Below are 19,059 nucleotides of genomic sequence, written 5' to 3'. Positions count from 1 at the left end.
CCCGCCCTCTCGCGCGCGGAGAAAGGCACATCCTCGTCGCGATTCTTAGGATTCCTCGAGCGCTTAGATTCCGGGATCACTCCGGGCGTTCTTTCCGCGCTCCTCGAATTTTACATGCAACGCGCGATATCCCGCGCGCCGCTCGAAACTTCCCGGCTCGTAATTAAACTCCTTAATTCCTTGAATCTCCCTTAGATTTTTTTTCCGCCGTTAGTCCGCCGTCTAGCGAGCACGCTCGCGCGCGTGCGCGCGACGTTTCGCCGGGGGACTTTCGGTCCTCGGAATTAATTAACTTTACAAATTGAATCCCGCCGAAATAAATAACAGACATTCAAATGGCATGTGAAATTGAATTAAGTCTCGTGTAACGTTGCGTACTATTGCTGCTTACTCGTGTACGCTCAACGCCGCTTTAGATCCTAATCCCTAATTAAGCCGCTTAATTCCAGCTCGCGAATCCGGCAGTCGGCGTACCGGCCGAAATACATTACAATGAACATTTTCTCAGCTTTCGCTCTCTCGCCGGATTATAAAATATAAATTCGCGACGAGATATCTCGCGAAATTTTTCTACACCCAGACTCTCCCCCCTCGAGACGGAGATTTCTCCCCATTACACAATCGTAATATCTAGGCCAGGATATTCGCGCCCGCCTCGGTGCATTGTCCCCGTCTAAAATGTAATCCAATTTAAGTTTCGCATTTCCGACCAATCAGCGGTGTTGACTTAACAATAAACCGCTCGAGGATTTGTCGTGTCCTCGAGGATCGAGTTTCTAACGAAAGTGCTGCATTGCGGTCCTTCCACTTTACGGTGGTAGGTTTGTTTACGCAGAACCTCCCGCGATTGCGTCGCAATTGCGCAGGGATCGCAGTGGCGCGGCATCCTCCCGCTGATTTTTTCCCGCCACGAAGAAACAACGTCTATTTTCAGGATGTGAATGATAAGTGAGGGATCCTTCCCCCGCAAACCCGGAATCGGCCTTGTGTACGTTGTGTAACGTTAATTGATTAATTCCACAAATAATAGCCGCACACAGTCTCCCGCCCATTGAGACCTCGGCAGCCTTATAAATTAGCTGATTACACTTTCAATTATGCAGCCGTTAGCCGTTGTGAATGATTAACGTTAACGCTAATTAAGTTTAATCGCGTGTAACCGGCGATAATGTCGTGTAAATATTACGATGGTGTATCCGCAACATATCTCTACTCACCAACGGGAGTTTCTTCGTTCCAAAAGGAATCATCTAAGGTGTAGTCGGCTTCTGAAACAGAAAAAGGAGATACAGGTTTGATAAATTAAACAGCCCTATCGAGCGTCGAGCATCGTCGTAACGAGCAGCGTGTCAGCGATCGTGCACTAAAGAACAAAAATAATCTTCCACAAAGAACCGACGGGCTAACAAATACACACAAATACAGCCGCGAGATACTTAATTTTTTTTTCTTCTCCTTAATAACCAGCCAACAATAACGTTACCGTAAAAAAATGACGAAAGGGTTAACAATGAAGCCTACGGGTGGAATGAAGGGGGGAGGGATGTGTTCAGGTATTTCAGTGGTTTATCCGAGAATTTTCGACGAGCCGAACTTCAGTGAACTTCCTCAAGCAAAGCAAACTCTTTGCCAAGCACGCTTAAACAAGGAATCGGGGATCAAAAGAATGAAGGATCAAAGGATTTAACATTTAAGAAGCTTAGGGTTCTGGACACTTCGGATCCGAGACGTCAGGAAGAATCTGTCGGACGAGAAGCTATTTCCTGCGTAATTTGCGGCGAACTTTAATAGAATTCCAGCCCGGGGATAGTTTCGCAGTCATTCACTCATTCGGATGTTCGAAAACAAAGAAAAAAGGAGCGAAGACGACGCACTTAAATTTTCGCTCGCGAAAACACAAGTTTTCTCAACACTCCTCCCATCGCCCGATCCCGAGCTGCACGGAGAGGAGAATTTTGCCGGAACAGCAAACTGTTTGCTAATACGGTGACGGCAAAAAGATTTGTCACACAGAGGAAAAATAATTTCGCTGCGGTAACAAAACGTTGTTGCGACGGCGATAAAATTTAGGTTATCATAACCAAAAACTAATACTCTCATCGGATCTTTTTGTTTAAACAAATTATTTTGTTGTCACTATATTGACAAACAATTTGCTGTTCCAGCAAAATCGTTTTCTCCGTGTGTCGCGACGCGTAAGTGCGACGCACTCCCGCCCCCGGTCCAATAAACGTTCCCCGCGGCTCGAAAAACATGCTATTTAAAAACATCAGATATCCCGGCGGCGAAGAGGCGATGACGACCGATGTTGGCCGCTTCAATATTGAAACGTCGTAATGAATCCGTTAATTATGCAACGGTTGCTCGCCCCGTTATTATCGTACGCTCGCTCTGGCTTTCTCATTCGTCTGCATAATACAGAAAGCCGGGACTTTTTTATTCCCGCATACGTATCGCGAATAAATTCCTTATATTATCTAGATATAAGATGCCGCCTCTCTCTCTTTCTCTCTTCTACCCTCGCGCGAATATGCGTTGACTCCCGTCCTCGCGCTTTCCTTCTCCCTTGATCGATCGCCGCACGACAGTATTGTGCTCCCCTTTTTTGCAAAAAGGGATCTGTCCGAGCGATTCGTTGGAGTTTGCGATGCGGGTTGCTCGAAACGTTCGCACCGAGGAGCGGCGAGCGTTAAGGATATATACGGCGTAGTATTTGCATTTTTATCCTGCGCAAGGATGAGAACGGATGGCGGAACTTTTTCATTGCCCCGTGCGCGCAGAATTTCTTACCGCAAAATTCATAAGGCCGACATGGCGCGGATAAAGGGACGGTTTGTACTGGCCTACTTCCGGGGAGCAGCGGAGCACAAAAAATCAGCCTGGGGCGAAGCCGGCCCCGAATGGATCGGAGTCAATGACGGCGGAGGCTCTATAGCGGCGATTCTTAACCCTCGCGAGCCCTTCGGGGCCCTTCGAGTGGAACCGGAGCGCCACTCATCGCGACTGAGCAACTACGTGGAATTTTCCAAACGACATAGTTATTTATCGTCGCCACAAGAGAGAGAGAGAGAGAGAGAGAGAAATCTCTATTCTATATAATATATTCACGTCACTCGACGGGAATCGCGGCAATTTCGTTACTCTCCGCTCGACATTTAATATCGAGGCGTTTGCGATTCGAGGTAACGAGATTCCAGCTGGATTTAAAGTCGAAGTGGCGAGAGAGAGACTTTTTTCGGGCGCGAAAGATGAAAGAAGTTCGACGGCGTTGCATGAGAAACTTGATAATTAAGTTATTAGGGAGTCGAGAACCGGGAAAGGTTCTCCGGCGTTTAAGTCCCGCACGGTGTCACTCACGAAGGGTCGCAGGTGCGCGCGAAGAACGGTAACTAACCCAGGCCAAGTTCAGGCAGGTTCGGGCACGTAAATACGGCAACGTGGAATTTAATAATCCCCGTTAGCCAAGATTGTATAATCGGGAGGTCGAAAAATCAGCGAGAAAAACGCGCGGGTACGGCATAACGGCCGAGATGGCAGATAAGCACGCGAGAGGGATGAAAAGTCCCCGGGGGAGGTTTAGCTACATTCTCTCGGAGGGGGAGGCACCATGTCATCGCATATAACAATCGGTTTATCTGGTGCTCGAAGGCTCCCGCTTCAAAGGATCTTGAAATCACCTAACTTTCAGAGCATGCTCGGGAAGGGAATGCAAAAGGTCACGCGAGAATCCCGATCGAGGGAGACTCAACTAGACCCGGCTCCAATGTCACTGCACTGCGTTGCACGAGGGACCCAATAATACAGTCTATTTGGCTCCGCGTAACCCGAAATTTCCAAGCTCCGTGGGAGGGAGCACGAGTTTCGAATTATAATAAAGGGCGGGCGAGTGTGTGGGAAAAATTAAAGACCTCCGGGGAAGGTTCCAAAGAAATTCCACGCGAACATCGTGCCGTCGCATATGGGATCGAACAATCGGTTTATCCAGGACTCAAAGAGCGTTTCTCAAAGAAGCCCGAAATCATCTGAGTTCCGACGCACGTTCGACAAGAGGATGCAAAAGGGCGCGCGCGATAAAGAAAAATGGAGAAAGGGATAGACAGAGGGGGAGAGAGGGGAGGGAGAGAAAGAGAGAGAGGGGGAGAGAGAGAGAGAGAGAGAGAGTCCTGGGCAAGGTTCGACTAGGTTCGGTTCGGCGGCATTGCATATCCCGGCAGATCTCGCAGGTGCAGGGCGTGGTGCCTTGTCGGCAATATCGATTACAAACCCGGGCGGTTGCGCATTCACGTCGACACGTGGACGTGGACCGGCAGCCAGACTAAATTTGTGTTGCCCTATATTTTAGGTTCCCGCACTCATCTGCCTCTCAAAGATTGATTGCTTTTCCCTCCGTCCTTTCCTTTAGCCTTTCTCATTCTCTCCCTCTTCCCCCTCCCTCCCCCTCTCTCTCTCTCTCGCTCTCTCGCTCTCTCGCTCTTTTTCACCCTCTCTCACGCTGTGCCTAACGGCACTGTGCCGGAAGTTACGATCTTTCGACGCGATTAAAACGTTAAACTCAAACACTAGCAGACTCGAAGATGCAGGAATTCTTAGAAACAGTTTCGGGGATGCGAAAGCGTCCCGTGATATCCAGATGAAAAAAGAAGGATCCGTTCTCTTTTTAAGGACTCGAGACCGAAAAAGAAACGCGACAGCTTGGAAACGATATCTTTGTATTCTTTATAGTTTCGCGAAAGAAGCAGCAGCGTGCGAAATTAATTAAAACTTACGAAATGGAATTTCCGCGAGTTGGAGAATTATTTGTATTATCGCGAATACTTACGAGAGAGATAGAGAAAGAGAGAGAGAGATTGTACCGGTTCTCGTAAGGGGCTCTAGAAACTTAGGGATGCAAATCCGTGAAATTCAGGCCAAATTCGCGAGGTACGTGTTTCCGGATTCCTAAAATTTCTTCGCCACTCGTTACCGGAAGATAAACTTTCCCCTGTCGGAGGCTCGCCCTCGATCCGTTCCGTTGAATTCATTTCGTACAAAGAGCATGTTACTCGACGCGAAGCCCGATTGGCAAGCATCTTAAACTGCCCTTACTTTTTAAAGCCCTCTTAACTTTATCGCCGCAGAAAGAAGAAAGCAGCAGCTGTCGATTCCTTCGCAAGTAAAATTCTCCCGGTCCTCCGTCCACAATGATTTCTTTTTACAGTAAACCATTCTTTTCGCTGCGGCATCGCCGCGGAGAGCTCGTTTTGGCAAGAAGACACGTCCGCGAATCTCGAATCACCGGCTATTGAACCACGGTCCTGCGAGTTGACCTCGCGGCCGTCAACCTGAGGTTAAAGTTCGGCGAACTAAGCCAATCTCGAAATCCCAAAATCTCTAAGTCTCAAAATCCGGAAGATCGAGAGAGAGAGAGAGNGGGGGGGGGGGGGAGGACTGCGGATTTAAGACGCTCAGGAATAAATCTCACAGGATCCCGGATCGATAGCATCCAAGTGTCTTAAAGTTTATGAGCGGCAGGAGAGAAGTCAGGATTTTCCGGCAATTAACCCAGAGCGTCGTTCGTACGCTCATTACAGCTATCAGCGAGGATGCTGGGTCGTTTGGGCCGGCGGCGTTTCCGAAAATGAGAAACACGCGCGATAACGTAATCCACCGCGAAAAACATAAATCTGCCCGAAAATCCGGGATCGCGATCGCGCGCAAAGTAATTTCCCTCCTCCGAAATTATCAGCCTGCCTTGTCGTCCGTGTTCCGCGCGTCCCGAAATCCCATGATTACAGCTTTAAGCCCCCCCCCCTCCCGCGCAATCCCAAATCCGCAGCATCTCTACCCATCTACAGACTCAAAGGGTTGCGTCTCCACTTAATGGAGCCGCGCGTACGTTCGAGATAAATTGCCGGCGTGGAAATCCTTTTCCTGTGCAAACTATTTATCCCGAAGACCGGCATGGAAACGTTTCCACGATGGGATGAGAAGCGCGAAGGAGGACGAGATGGTGGGCGCCGCGGAGAGGAAGACCGGTGAGGAAAGTGCTGTGTGAATGGCGGGCCGGTTAAAACACAACCCATTCCCGCCACCCCCCCCTCTACTTCTCCACCCCCTTTTCGGCCATTCCCCGCGTCCGGCTACTATTTATTCACTTTTTTCGTCTTAATTCTTCGCGATTCCCCGCGAATTCGAGGATCTCGAGATTTGCGGATCTGAGAATCCGGAAATGCAAGGATCAGCGGATTATCATATCCGCGGGATCCTTAAAATGAATTTTCGGCTCGCGTATTGTCGGCCGCTCGATTTTGTCATAAGCACTGATTGCGGAATTTCGCGATTGTTACGCGACGCGAAGCAAGCCCTGAAGTTCTATAGGAAGTGAAAGGAATATCCCCGCGAAGGGAAGTCCGGTATTCGAGATTACGGTGAAGATGACAATTGAATTTTAATTCAGCTTTCGCGGTAGCAAGGCCGGCATGAAACGTTAATACGAAGAATTATTTAAAGCGGAAGCGCATAAACTCGCGTTTTTGCAGACCCGTGTCCCCGTTCGTGGCGATATCTCCCGCCGGTTTTGATTTTTGATTTGTCCCGTCGACACACATCACGCCGCGCGTAGCAGCTCTGAAATCGAATAAATATGCAATCAGGAGCGAACGGAGTTTCGCTTTGAACCGCCCACCCTCGCGGAATTTGTCTCCCTTCCGTGTTTGTCGCAACTATTTATTTCCTGCATTTATGGAAGATTCACGAATGCGCCAGACTCTGCAGGCTGAACAAATACTTAGGTGCACGACATCTCGGAAATACCGCCACTCCCTTCCTCCACGAATTCTTTGATCAATTTGGAACGCCGAACGAAAAGTTTGATATCGAGTGCCGGATATATCCTATATTTTTCAATATATTTCTACGAAACTTCAAAAAATAAATCTAAGCGTGCGCATGCGTGCATGTGCGGGTGTGTGTTAAAGAGTCCGGTTTAATAACGGTTCAATCTTAATTTAGCTTTGTCTGAAGATAACTTTTGAATTTATCAAGAGATAAAACTTCGCTGGATTATTTCCACGTTTTATACACGGGAAGATATAAAATATCGTTTCGAGGGTGGATAATTGCCAATAGTCGCAAGGACACTTACAATAAAAGTGCCCGCGCAAGGAAGCCGCGCGTAGTAAAGGGCGTCTAATGAACAACAGGTCTCAACGTTCTTATTTTTATATAACGTCCCGAGACGTGAGCTCGAGTTCTCTCAGCGGGACTCCTCGGCAAAAAGGATACGACGCCGGTGCGTAATCCTGGGGGTAGAGACAATGATTAATCACGCTCAAGTGGCTCACTTTCCCCTTCGCACGATGACCTCGTGATGCTTCATGCGTGCAGAATCACGCATCTCCTCCGTGAGTCCTTCTGGCTCCTGTCCGGGATGAAGATTTGCACGCATTTGTTTCAGATTTCAAACGCTTTGCCACTTTGAACACCGGTAAAGCGTAGGAATTCTAAAACAAATACCATGCTTTGCGTTCCTCCTGACCGCTCTTCTTTCCTTTCGCCCTGATCTTTCAATCCGTTTGTCTCGTCGCAGAGGGACACTGACAGCCGCTTCCTCGGATTGGCATTCTTCACGGTTCGAAGTTGCCCGACATTTTTCCCACTGTTTCACTCGAAATTCCTAATCTTTCTTTATGGTGACCTGCAGTTTTACGGAGTTTAGGATTCCCGCACATCTAATTGGATTCACGATTTTTCAATTCTCCGGATTTCAAAGACATCAAATACAGCGTAAATCTCGACTCTCGATACATATAAAAACAAAAACTTTTTATTACAACGGTTAACGTAAATTTCTATATAACTTTAACATGAGGAATACGTTGAAAAATACAAAAATATGTTAAATTACGTATTCCGTAAATTACATATTATTAATTAAATTATATATCCTATAAAAACATACATCTTGTTAACATATTACTTTTTAACGTATTCATTTTGTTAAAGTAACACTAAAATTTGGGTGGACCGTTTGTAAACAATTTTTTGCTGCGCAGGAACCAACGCGAGAGGTTTAAGTAGAAAATGCCTCACTAGTCAGACAAATAGTAAAAAACGTATCGAATGGTTTCTTTGGCGGAAATTTAAGTGCCACGGCAGGCGAAATTTACCGTTTTATTTTTAGTCGCAACAATATAAGTTACTACCGACGAAATTCGGGATAATCGCAGTCTCGGATCGAAGACCCGAAAGTGCTTACGGATGTTTATGTCGAGACGTTCGACTTAAAAATGTATGTGTCATCGTGATACCTAATAATAGATATTTCCGCTATCGCGAACCACCCGTGACATTGTATTTATATCCTTGTCTTACGCCCTGTCGCTGCCGTTTGCCGGTTCCCACAGTATTCGGCCGGGTATCGAGATAGAGAATAATGACGGTCATTCCCGAAAAAGGAAAATGGACGGTACTAGTGCAGGTTGTGGGTGAGTCAGCTGGAAAAGCGGCTGCTAAGTTCCGCCGGAATTTCTCAGGCGTCGAGAACGATTTAAGAGGACATATGGGAAAAATGACCCGCCACGAGAGCGCCCGGCAATTTCGATCCGAAGCTGCGATTCCAGCCGCGCCAATTCAGAGCTTTGCCATTTCGATATTTCGCTATTATCCCGAATTTCGACGGCAGAGATACGTCTGGCATCGTGAATAAAAGTAAGAGGAAGGTAAAGATTGTCGTCCTTAGAGAAAGAGAGAAAGAGAGAGAGGGTGCTTAAATTTCTGCGAAAGAAAGCCACTCGATCCGCTTTACCTCTGTCTGGCCATAGAGGTATTTTCTACTTAAGGCACTCGCGCTGTTTTCTGTCGAGTTTCTTCGAAATTCACGCTCTTGATAAAAAAGAAAACGTTTTTATCATCAGTATGATTTCTATTCTATCTACATATATATGTACACAGAAAAGAAGTAATCTTAAATTTCTCTCATATGTATAATATTTTCACATGTACAACAAGAATATTGTAATATTCTTCGAAAATTTTTAGTCCTGCATTGAGTACAGGTGATTCTCGTATCATACAAATTCAATCAAGTCAAGGCTAAAAATCTTCTAAGAAGATTATAATATTCTTGCTTATGCATAAGAATACATGGAGAAACAAATCTGGTTGCTTTCATCAGAAAGGGAACAACCAAACACTTTGAAGGAAACGGAATTTCTGAAATTCTTACGGCCCAAGTGTGATTCTTATAATCATAAATTCTATTTCCTTTAACCAAAATGCATCTGGTCGTTCCCTTTCTAATTAATACAATCAGACTTTTTTCCGTGTATCTATCATTGAGAGAGAAAGAGAGAGAGAGAGAGAGAGAGAGAGAGAGGGAGAGAGAGAGAGAGAGATTTAGGACTATTTCCCTTTCCCGTGTTGCGTGTTTGTGGAGTTAAAGATATTGTAATTCACAGATATTCGGGAGCGTAAGGATGGCAAATATACGCTGTATAAAGGTGCATCAGTCGGAAAAGCCGGATACCGAACTCGTATAGAAGTTTTCCGTCGTCGTCGGCGACGACGACTTCGGGGGGAAAATGATCCGGAAATTTGCCCGCCTCGCCTCCACCGCGATATTGTTTGCACACCGGCAGCCAATACGCACGCCACCGCCGACCGACGCGTCGCGAGGAGGTAAGGGTGAGGATGTGTAACAGCTGCAACACGAATCGACACTCCGTTTCATTCAACGATAATCCGTTCGAGCAGCTCGTGTCCGGATCCTCCGGGTCCTTCCCCGCCGCACGTCGGAAGCTTCCTCGGCTGCTTTCTCGCTGTCTCGATCTCTCTATAAATTAATCGGACCACACGAATATATCGCGGCCGGCAAACCTAATAATGCGGTTTCGGGGGAGATAAAGGGCGCGCGGGAGCGCATAAAAGGGCATGCCTCTCTCGTATACAGGGCGCCGTGTACGACCGCGCCGGCCCAGTTTCGTAGCCGCTTTCAGAGATCATGCTAAAATTGGAGATCTCCTTTTCACGTAGCCGGTGAGTGACTCGGCCTCTTTCCGCGAGAAATTTAATTTCGCCCTCGCGTCCCGACGCCTCGCGCGCGCGCGTGTCCCGGCTTTCTACCCTCCCTGAATTTTTATCGCTACGTGACCAAGTTTTCGATCTCTCACGGCCGGAAACATCGGGGATTCGCGCGAGGGGACAAAATTCAAACGGAACAACAAACTCGAGCATGCTAAGAGCGCCGCGGAGAACCCGAGGCGGGTGAGAGTACGTGACGAAATTCGCGGAAGGCGGGATAGGTGGATCATCCCCGCAGCTGTTCATTGATAACTGACGATGCACCGGCGCGCGTCCGACCTACTTTATGCAAAATGTCTGGCGCAGTACTTCCTCTCTCAACGAATTTTTTCGCACAGAGCCCCTGCGCGTCTCGCGTCTCGCGGAACACTCGATACACACAACCCCCTCCCCATCTTCCCGAGCCAGCGCTCGGGCGAAGTAACCGGTGTGCAATTCACGTTTTGCGGAGGTAGAGAGGAGCACCGGATCAGATTGACCCACATTATGCATTCCGAGGGTTAGTAAATCCATCGTTCTTCCGTCACTCGATAACCGCGTAAGACCTCATCTCCTTCCCCTCCTGGTCCGTTACCCCTCTCTTCTCTCCCTCTCTCTCTCTTGCGTTGCCACCCTTATTACGTCATCACTACCAACGCATACGTCAATGTACACTGCAGGCGCTCTGCAGTCGACTTGCCTCGTTATTTCGCGATTTCCTGTTGATCGCTGCCCTACGACATCGCGAGAGAGAGAGAGAGAAAGAGAAATCGATCGCCAGATACGCGGGCAAGTGGAAGGATGTTCGCATGTATGTTGTGTGTGTGTGTGTGTGTGTGTGTGCGAAATTGATCGTTTTGCACACGATTGTGTGCATACTTGCAACGCGGCGCCTTTATCGTGCCGCCGTTACAATGCAACGTCGATCGATAATCCGGATCGATTTGTAGCTCGGCATACTAACACTATTCCTGCGGTTCCAGTTAATCCTTCATCGTGCACCCTCGTCGGAAAGGAAGACCGGTTTGGAAATTTGGAAAACATATCACTCTGGATCTACCGCGACGGTAAACGCGCTCATCCGTATTGTCTCATCTCCGTGGGGTCGGTCTCACCGAAACACCGCGTCGGAAAAAAAGAAATCAGCTCTCACAGTTAAAAGCTAGCTGTCCGGGTAATACAACTGAAATTTAGTTACCAGTTAGTACACCAGACGTAGTTTTTTAGCTGTCGGAGCTAATTTTTTTGTACGTGTACGACTATAGTCATAAGATTAGCTCTCACAGTGAAAAATTAAGTCTGGTAATTAAATTTCCGTTGTATTATACGGACAGCTAGTTTTTAGCTGTGCACGGAGGGAACGAATTTTGCTGGAACAGTAAATTGTTTATTAATATAGTGACAGCAAAAAGATTTGTTACGTGGGAAAAATAATTTTTTTGCTGTGACGAAACGTCGTTGCGACAGCAATAAAATTTAATTGACGTTACCAAATTATCTTGCTGCCCGTATATTCAGCAGACAGCAATTAATACTCTTAATTAAACTCTCTTTACTGTTCAAACAAATTGTTTTTGCTACCATTATATTAACAAACAATTTGCTGTTTCAGCAAAATTGGTTCTCCCCGTGGGGGAACCAATTCCTTCTTGCGAATGTCTGAAAAGGAACATCTTATGCAAATCAACGGTTGTAATTACGTTAATGAGGGATTCATTTTCACTTGATTTAGTGCGAACGAATGTCCAAGGGAAAAAAACCGTGCGTTATTTATTCACAGAAAAAGAGATTAGCTTTAATAGCTAAATTTTAATTGTAATATATGGACACCTGAAATTTTAGCAACGCGATCAATTTTAATTGCTGCACTAGCAAACTCTTTTGCTTCTGCGGCAAACGTATCGTGACATTTACGATATGGTATGTTTGCTGCTGCAGCAAACGAGTTTGCTATTGCAGCAGAAGAATTTGCCGCTGCAGCAATTAAAATTGGTTACGCTGCTAAAGTTTTAGGTGTCCATACGTTACGATTAATCCATCTACTGCAGCTGATCTTTTTTCTTTCTTATGTAATATAGTATAAAATTGCGTGCTAAATTATCGGATACAACACACGCGCGCGCGCGCGTACGCAAAAAGAATACTACTACAGCCGGGGGAATGTGGACGAGTGAAAATCGTGGGTGACGCCGCGATGTAAACGCAGTCACTGGGAAAGTGGTTAAATGAGGAGATACATGTGAGTGCTTAAACGAGTGGATGTTCAACCACTCGACCAGCGACTACGTCTTCATCGTGTTAACGTCCGCCAGGCTCGTCTAGCCTTTCCGCTCTCTGTGCGCGCTTTCGAGCACTTATTAATATTACATTAGTTGGCGTATAATTGTTCTTATTAAATACAGTTTCTCTATGAGTCTCTGTGGAAAAAAAAATAGTCACTTCTCTTCTTCAGAGAATTCGACACGTACGATCAATCGTTCGAACTCGTTGCTTTTGATTTTTTTTTTCTTAATTGTCCCCAAGATACGATAAACCGACGGTAAATCCGGCATTAAATTCTCCGCTTATTACACCGAGATTTCGAGGAATCGCCGTTCTATTCCACGAGCTGCAAAATCGGTCGTGGGTTCACGTATTAAAAGCCAATAAGTTCGAACTGGCACACTGCCATTTCAATCTCGTGGGCCTTGCTCGAGGAAACTCGTCGACGAGCCGTCTTCCCGTCCCACGTCCTTGATTAATTGCAGGATACAAGTTGATTGATTCCGCGTACAATGGGTAAACAAAATATTCCCTTTCGCACTCCGACCCCCCGCCCCCTCGTACAACCCCTTCGGCGTAAGCGACGTTATTTCATTCTCGATGGAGATTCCGATATAATATTTTCAATCGTATGTTATGTTTGACGACGATTAATTACATCACGAAAATATTTATCTCCCACCTCGCTGAAAGCGCGTTGTGTACCGCATGTATCTAATATCGAGAATATTTCACCGATTATTCAGGAGATATTTTTGCGATTATATTATTACCTTGTGATCTATCAATCTCGTATCAATCGTAATCAATCTCGTAACGCGTACCGCGTGTCTGTAAATAATAGCAAGGCCATTGGAAGAACGATATCACTTACAAGCGACATTTTTCAACTACCATAGATGAATATCGTTTAACACGACTGCGACTACTTGTGTATTTTTCATCGATGCGTCACGCCAGAGTTAACCAGGGCCGAGCTACACTTCACGATTACGGAAATATGTTGTAAACATAAACGCGCCGGCCGAGTGTGCTTCGCACTCGTGGCTTCCTCAAAACGACTTGAACATCGATCTTTCCGTAAAATTTGCTCACGCGTCGTCCCGCCGTGCAACTTTTTTCGCGCGGTTTTTGCGTTGAGTTGACTTTACAACCAAGATCCAAACGAAAGTTTCCTCCAGATAGAGTCCCGCCGGGAATTGACTCTGGAATAAGATTATGTTATTCGTTATATTTCCGCAATATTTCCGTTCATTATTTTCGAGCGATTTCAAGCAGCTCGGATATATAAGAAAACCGCCGACGCGCGTTATTTTTCAATTTGCCCCGCTCCCGCACCGATCTGATCGTATAAGGAAACATTAAAGCAGTCATTAAAATATTTATTGCTGGCCCCGTGAGGAAACTGTATATTTTCGAAATTAGTTTCTAAGGAGCTTATAAATATTTTATGACCGTCGTGTTGAACCGGCTCGACCTTTAAAGATAATTTACACGCGCAAATATAGTTGACACTGGACTGGTATTTTGCTGAGATATTTTACCGACGCGGAGATAAACGAATCGTGCGTCGTTAAAATTGCGCAACTTCAAAAATCCATCATTTCGTCTCTCTCTCTCTCTCTCCCCCTCTCTCTCTCCCTCTGCTAAAAATCCCGTGTTCGTTGGGAAAATCTCGCCGGTTAAAATTTCATAGTGTTTCAAAACGTCGCGTTCAGTCATCGTGTACATTAATGTTTCGCGTGCGATAAAAGCGAGAGAACGCTGCCGTTTTGCAAATAGAGACGTGCTCCCTTTCCCTAATTTTCCCGAAAATTTCATTCCAGCGCGGAGCGACACGAATATCCGTCTATTAAAGGATGCGATGCATCGTCATTGCCGTCACCGTCACCGCCGACGTTGGGGAAATCGACGGCACGATAAGCGGCTACATGCGATGATGCATGTGCAAAGCGCACATTCGCGTGCTCGCAGTTTTACGCGATGGGCGGCGGCGACGGCGGCGGCGTCGGATCGCGCGACATGCAAAGCGAGCGCGCTCTCGCGCGGAGTAATTCCGCGCGATAACATTATGAATAATGCAGCGGCAGGATTTGAAGACCGACGGAAATGTACGTAACGATTACGCGCATTCCGACGCCCGGCGTCGCGTTTTCCCGACCGTTCCGGAAAATCCGCGTACCATACGCTCGTAAGCACCGTCGTTCCGCTGATCTATATTCGCATTTTCCGCCGACGAATACCAAAACGCGCGAATCCGCGGAATTTACGAGGCGCGCCACGCCGGTTAGCGCTTTTTGCTCCCGTGCAAATTAGCGAGATTAATAAGATGCCTGCATCGTACAATGGTAACGAGGACGGGCAGGCAGGCTTATTGCGGATATTATATGCCGCGTCAGCTAACGCCCGGTCATTTCGCAAAATGTTGCCGAACGTACCGGGAAAATGTTCGTATTAAATATCAACAAACGAGCGGACGCGTGTCCGCCTTTTTTCCTCTTTTTCATCGCAAAGTGAAATATTCATTATTTACCGGTCACGAGTTATACTGAATTGCGTTTTACTTTATGCTAGTATTTGCGCTTATCTTTTATCCGTATATTATCTATCCGTATTTTGTTGTAAAGAAATAAAACGTGCACGCAAAAAGAGGGATATCATGCACAGCAGAGATAAAGAACGGTCAACACATCGCGTCGAGCAAATATTCGAACACACACATGCGTCCTGATAATTAATTGGCAGATTACGGGGCATAGAGGATCTTGAGAGGGGACGTAATAAGAGACACGAGTCACGAAATATGAGGAAACTGACGTTTCCAGGATCAATGAGGTCAAGACTCAACGCGAGGACCGGAGGATCCAAAGACCCGACAATATTAAGATTCATGGATCCGGGAAATTAAAGGTATCAAAATTCAATGAAGCGGAAAGTACAGAATGCAGGAATTGACGAGTACAGAAAATCGAGAACGGAAAAGTTGGAGGATCCAAGAACTCCGGATTATAAAGATTTCAAAATCCGAGAGGAGTCGAGGACGTAAGAATTTAACTCGATAATTTAAGAGGTCGAGGGTTGCACCGCGACGGGGTGCTCACCCTTGATGGAGGGTGCAGAGAGAACGCGAGCTCTGCAGTGTCTTGAGAACGAAGAGGGACACGATCGAGCGGTCCTCTCGGATTCCTCGGATTTTAGATTGGAATTCCTAATATCTTAAATTTTTCCATTTTTTTCAAACATCATTATCGAAAGTCTTCTTAAATTCCAGGTCTTAGTTCTCCTGAATTCTATAGCTGTCTCGGATACTCTAGACTTAAATTGTTCAGATTCTTGAGAGAGAGGGGGAGAATATCCTGGAGTATATATATTCATAACTATATTTCTTTGACTAGACACATTTAATCTCTAAATATCGAGCTATTTAAATTCTGGATTCGCGAATCGCGTGGATTCCATTGATTCCAAGAATTCCGTGTCCGTCAATCCATCATCATAGGTTCTTTGACGCTAAGAAGAAGCCACAGCTTTCAAGTAGAATCTATAATTCAAGGGATCAAGGATCAAAACCATTTCGGATTCGAGAAACCTGAGGCTTAAAATATACCCGAAGCACCAAGGGCAATTGAAAGCTAATACATCTAAAATCGAAGTAGTCGCTACTCAAAGAACATAATCCGGGGAAAGCCCGAGACTTTTAAAGATTCCTGGAACTCGAGAATTTTCGAGAATACAGCCGACCGGATGAAGTGTAAAAATATCCGGAGCGTATAGCCAGGTAATTAAAACTAACGAGCTATTTAACCGAACAAGCTAACACGCACGGTGATCCGATGAGTAATTCAAACTAATTCAGTGACAGAAGTGTTTAGCGACCCGCCATCCACGCCGCCCGACATGATTGCACCCTGCTATCCAGATTGACATCACACGGTTACATAGGAAATAATTCGCGCTGTCGTGAAATTATGAATCAAATTATTACTCTCGCCAACCGGGCCGAAATTGTACCAGCCCATTACGGGCCGAGCAAAACCCAGCTCGACCTGAATCACCCGGGCCGGGTTTTAACGTCAAACCATTCATTATTAGATTCGGCACATTCATTAGATTTTGATCACGGATCGAAATAGCCACGCATCTCTATTAAGAGCAACGACGCTAATTACGAGAGCGATAATTGCTCGACGCTTCCGAGATCCCTCTTGCCGGGATCTTCGGTCACAGACCCAGCCCCCCTTCCTCGCATCCTACCTACTTAAGATTACTGGAATTTCTAAGGTAGTCGAGTAAAGTGCGCAGGCAGGTGCGATACCTCCATGACGATACACCCATTCATACGGCCAACCACCCGTACAGAGAGAGAGACATGGCGCTGCCGGTTGACTCGATAAATAATTCCTCGTGTCTTATCTTAATGTCGAACTACATCATCGGGTCATCATCTTCGTCTGCTGATCGAAACCGAGTGTACACTCAGCTCCCTGGACCGACGAACACGATCGTTTGGTTAAGAATTCGGACCGACCCGGCCGAACCGTTCCAACGAACCTCGCGATCTCACCCGGACCTGCATCGAACCTCAATTGTAAGACCCAGCCAGCGATATACCTAGCTACCGATCTGAACCAGGCGGGAAGACAAGATAAACTAAAATAGGTAGACAGGCAGGTAGGCGGGCAGGCAGACAGACAGGCAGGTGGGCAGGCAGGCAAGCAGGCAGTAGGTAGGTAGACAGGCAGGCGTTACCTCGCTTGGACGTGGTGTCGGCTAAGCTGCTAATAAATCCAGGTACGGCAATCACGAGAACAAAGAGTCCACAGTGTAGCCAGAACATGTTTACGTCTTAACAACATTGTTTAATTCCATATTACATGACGCTCGTGAAACACTGCGATGGCGGCTGCTGCGATCCCGACAGGCTTTACAGGATTACTCATTACGCGCATAATCACCGACGTCTACCACCTCCTCGCTCATCAGACGCACGCGGAGCCGAGCGGAGCAGATTAAAACGGATCAGAGCGGTCCTCACGAGCCGGTCCTCCCGATGCTGCTACACCGTTATCGTAACGTTATCTGCGGGACGCGAGACGCGCGCGCGCGCGCGACTACAGATATATATATATGTATATATATATATATATATATTCAGCGACGAAAAAAACGACAGAAAAACAGCGAGATGGACACGTCGCGCGAGCGAAGCGTAGCCGAGCTGAACAGACCTCTCTTCCTTACTCTTTCTCTCTTTCTCTCTCTCTCTCTCTCTCTTTCTTTCTCTCTCTTACTCTCGTCCCCTTTTCTCCTCTCTCCCTGTCTGTCTCTGCTGCTCTCAAATCAAGTCAGTCGGTTCAGTCAGTCAATCAGTCAGTCGGTCACTCTTTTCTCCTCTCGCCTCTCTCTGTCCGTCTTTTTCTCTCTCTCGCTCTCTCTCTCTCTCTCTCTCTCTTTCTCTCTCTTTCTCCTTAAATCATTTCCCGGCGGTTTTCCTTCGGGATTTCCAAGCCACGGGCACGACCGACGACAACGAGGAGGACCACGAAGGGAGAGCACACTTCCCGGAGGCGGCTTCTTCTTCTTCCCGGAGCGGATTGCGGCCCTACTCTCGCGCGCGCGCGGCCAGAAGAGAGAAACTGCCCGGACCGAATCACGCCTCGGCTGCCATCTTCTACCTACGCCGGGAGTCTGGAGTATGAAAATATTCTCCGCTCCCTCTCTTTGTCCCCGCTGCCGCCCTCTCGACCCTCGCCATCTCCCTCCACCTGCTACACCAACCCCACACAGTCCTCCGCTCGCTCGCTCGCTCGCTCGCTTGCTCGCTCGCTCACTCGCTCTGTACCAGCGTTCTTCCTCGCGCGCGCGCGCGCGAGAGCGCACCCCCGCACAGCGCACCAGCAGCTTGGACCACCTCTTATCGATTCCTGCGCCATTTCCCGTCATTCCTGTCAAATCAATAACGCGCGCCGGCCGCGCCGGCGGCTTCCTCGCAACGCCGCGGGGGTAGAAGCGGCATCGAGATGCGAAATCCCCCGGCTGGGGTAGCGCGTAGGGTAAGACAGAGGACGGAGAGAGGACGAATCCTGGACCAGGTGGCGGGAGCTGCCACGGGCGGACTTGAAGATGGTGTTCCTGCCGTTTGGAGGTTGCGGGACGAAGAGTCGCGGAGAGTGCCGATGTGGATACGGAGAAGGTCTCGGATGAAGGGTGAATACGATGAGGAGGGTGGGCGGAGATAGAGCGAATGGGGAGACTGAGGAGCGGGGGATCTAGTATCTGTGGGACCCAAAGCTGAAGGAAGCGAAGGACTAAGGAGCTTACTCCGGGTTCTAGATTGCCTGGACTCTAGATTTTGTATAACCCCTGGGTGTCTTAGACCTTCGTGAGACCTGGGAAGTGTACGCGGTAAAGGAGAGAAAAAAAATACGAGAAAAAGGAACGAAGGAGAATGAAGAACGAGGGCGGAAGGACTCGCGCGTTTCTCGGATTTAGCTTCTCTTAGAATACGCGTCGGAAATATGTGCTTGAGTCGCATTTGACACATGGACGAACGAGTAATTATATTATATTAAAATCTTGATATGTTATTAAACGAAGAGCTCTGCACGGATAACGTAGGATGTAAAAGCCAATGCGATGAAGGAGGAATCAATAGTAGAGATTTCATTTTCGATCTCGCTTGACAGGTGAAGAAACCACTAATTGATAGGAGGATCATTAGCGTCAATCAAGCGAGTGAACTGTATATCAGAAGGTAAG

The 19,059-nt window shown here is 47.2% G+C and overlaps 1 protein-coding gene across 15 annotated transcripts in view; it reads right to left on the bottom strand.

Annotated features, from left to right (window-relative positions):
• Positions 1–17,966, bottom strand: part of LOC106741604 (disintegrin and metalloproteinase domain-containing protein 11) — a 44,361-nt gene extending 26,395 nt beyond the window's left edge. For 8 of the 15 annotated variants that reach the window (XM_014613769.1, XM_014613777.1, XM_014613775.1 and 5 more), the window contains exons 1-2: positions 17,050–17,137; positions 1,218–1,268 (exon numbers count right to left, since the gene is read on the bottom strand). In XM_014613769.1, coding sequence (XP_014469255.1) covers positions 1,218–1,268; positions 17,050–17,137 — 139 coding nt within the window. Of the gene's footprint in view, positions 1–1,217; positions 1,269–17,049 lie in introns of all 15 variants that reach the window. The other 7 variants (XM_014613765.1, XM_014613768.1, XM_014613766.1 and 4 more) reach the window with 2 other exon arrangements.
• Positions 17,967–19,059: the final 1,093 nt, after the last annotated feature.

Source organism: Dinoponera quadriceps, unplaced genomic scaffold, assembly GCF_001313825.1.
Source record: "Dinoponera quadriceps isolate SergipeBrazil2010 unplaced genomic scaffold, ASM131382v1 scaffold586, whole genome shotgun sequence".
NCBI classification, from domain to species: Eukaryota; Metazoa; Arthropoda; class Insecta; order Hymenoptera; family Formicidae; genus Dinoponera; species Dinoponera quadriceps.
Note: the sequence above shows the minus strand (reverse complement) of the source record. Positions and strands in the feature narration are given on the sequence as shown.